Below are 2,756 nucleotides of genomic sequence, written 5' to 3' on the forward strand. Positions count from 1 at the left end.
ATTCTCTGAATTACTATTTTAATATATTCCTCGATTATTGTAAAAGAATAAAAAATCACATGTTTTAGTATTAAAATTTATCTTAGAAGGAGATACAACTATTGTTTTTCTTTATTATTATTTTTTTTTTTTAAATTCAGATGCATCTTGAGTCAATTAACTAAGATGCATCTTGAATCAATTAACTATCTACACCCAAAATATTAAAAGAATTTTTTCCTCGCATCATTTTTCTTGAATTTGAGTTTAAGATGATAACATTTGTCTGTTGGCAACTAATACAATCATCACAATTCACTGAACAAAAAAATAAATAAAGAAAACAAGTGCAATATTTGACAACATATGTATACAGACATGTGGCCAGGACTAATTGTTCCCTGGCAGTTCTTGCATCATTTCATAATAGAAATCCATGCCATCATCATAGTATGAAACAAAGGGCTCCTCTTGATAAAAAGATAGCCCTGGAAAGTTATCTTGGTCGGAGGCACTACCTGCTACAAATGGCTCAGTCCAAAAATCTCCAATGGACTCATCAAATGTTGGCACTGAAGAGAGAACATCTTCTGCAATATTATTCCAGTTTGTGCCAGCTGATACAGGAAGTTTTGGAGCAAAATCAGTGCTCAAGTTGGAGAGCTCACTGCAAGATGTTTCTGGGGATAATGGAGTGCTCTCTAAAATTAGGTTAGAGGGAGTGTAGGAAACTACAGTTTTAGCTTCCATTTCCTTGTTCGTCTGGCTGCCTTCACTTTCAGAAGTAGAACCACTACATTTCTCTTTCAACACCAATGTGTTTTGGTTTTTCACCGTTCGCTTCTTCAGATGGGCGTGCCAGTAGTTTTTCACTTCATTATCTGTTCTTCCTGGTAATGTTGCAGCAATTTTGGACCATCTGCAAGCAGTACAATCTGTAAGCCTTACTTTCATGAACTGGTATTTTCCAGCACAGAAAAAATATTCAAGCAAACAATACTAATTATCCATTAATTTGGTCAATACAAGTACATGGGGAGATCTTTTATTTTATGTGGAGACTTTTGTATTGGAAGAAATGTATAAAAAGTAGATCAAAGAAATAAGTTTTTTATACTTATTTCCATGTTTTTCATGTAATCTGAGGATTAAATCTTCTTCTTCTTTGGTGTAGTTGCCATGTTTTACATCCGGGCGGAGATAATTCATCCATCTTAGTCTGCAACTCTTGCCACACCTTGATAATCCTGTAAATCAAGCACAAACTCAAATGAATTAAAACCCAATTTAATTACACCAAGAATATTATCGCAGAGGCATAATTTATTTTGACACAGAATAAACGAGTTAAATATTTAAAACAACAAAATGTTCCTCTAGCTACCTGCAAACTTGGGGATTTCACGCCAGTTCCAAAGGCCATATTTCTCAATATGTTCTCTTAACTTATCATCTTCTTCTTGACTCCATGCACCTTTCTTTACTCCATTTTTGTCAAAGTAAGGAGCTCTCACCATGTCTAAAACTATGCAAGTCTTCCTGCCTCTTTTGTCTTTGAAGTCAACCAATTAATATTTTCTTAGCTCAATTAAACACCTCCACACATTAGCTTATATGTGCACCTACTCATGTGTGAATCCAAAACGTGATTTATGAAGGGATAGCTGCTGTCAAGATAGGTCTCTCACGTTTTTTAATGTAGAGGGCCCGACAGGGGGCAAAGAAAAAGGCTAGCCCTAAAATGAACAATGAGCCTTTCCTAAAGAGTCACATGTATCTCACCATTTTCCCGCTTTCCTTCTCCATTTATAAATTTAACATATCATATATCTATTATATTTAATATTAATTATATTTATGTAAATTTATATTTATTATTAATAAAAGCATAATTTATTTTTAATATATATATATAATATCATATTAATGAATCTACAATAAAAATAAATTTCATAAGACAAAAATGCTTTGCAAAGTAAATTATAAAGTTGTTATAATTATGAAATTTCTATTACATCAAAGCATTGTTTCTAAAATATTCATGTGATCGATGCTCTCTTAATTACTGGACGTTCATTAAAGTCGTAAAAATTAGTACATATTATGTTCTTTTCCCTTATGAAAGAAAGCAATTATTCTTATAATTAATTGAGACATAAGAGATATCTAGAATTAATATGTACGTACTTGTCATAACATATGTACTCTAAACTAACCTGCATGAGAATTCCATATGAAGAAATCACTTATGTCTATAAAAAGGCTTACGTGATAATTGTGTAAATAATCTTTAGACTTGAGATCACTATGCCATCTTTTATATAGAATGTTATGCTTTGATCTTGTTGCATGTTATCTTAATTGATGTAATGAAATAATAGACATTGGGTCTAACATGAATCATATGAAAGTACTTGAGTGATCTAGAGAGCATTCATCACCCTAAATGAATTAAGAAAAATATTCATTTGTTCTCAAATAATATTGATTTAGAAATAATTGGTCTGATGGAATGAGATTTAAAAAGAGTTTTAAATTTTAATTAAGCGATCAATGATTATCATGTAAAGAACAAATATGATTTAACATGAAAAACATACTTTATGCTTTAATGTTAAATCAGAACATTATTGATGAAATGATATTAATTAAATTGAAAAACCAGTCACTGAAAAATTAGTCAAACCACTAATAACTTTTCTAATATTTTGGGATCATGAAACGGTGCTAGACAATAAATATAATCTTTAAATATAAATTAATTAATTGTTTATTTA

The 2,756-nt window shown here is 30.7% G+C and overlaps 1 protein-coding gene across 1 annotated transcript; it reads right to left on the reverse strand.

Moving 5' to 3' along the window:
- Positions 1-224: 224 nt before the first annotated feature.
- On the reverse strand, positions 225-1,551 carry LOC118029547 (transcription factor MYB58). Its single transcript, XM_035033452.2, has 3 exons — positions 1,364-1,551; positions 1,097-1,226; positions 225-898 (listed from the first exon to the last, which is right to left on the reverse strand). The coding sequence occupies exons 1-3, from the start codon at positions 1,494-1,496 to the stop codon at positions 370-372; spliced, it is 792 nt and encodes a 263-aa protein (XP_034889343.1). The 5' UTR covers positions 1,497-1,551; the 3' UTR covers positions 225-369.
- Between the last annotated feature and the right edge of the window lie 1,205 nt (positions 1,552-2,756).

The sequence above is a fragment of the Populus alba genome, chromosome 19 (genome assembly GCF_005239225.2).
Source record: "Populus alba chromosome 19, ASM523922v2, whole genome shotgun sequence".
In the NCBI taxonomy this organism is placed as follows: domain Eukaryota; kingdom Viridiplantae; phylum Streptophyta; class Magnoliopsida; order Malpighiales; family Salicaceae; genus Populus; species Populus alba.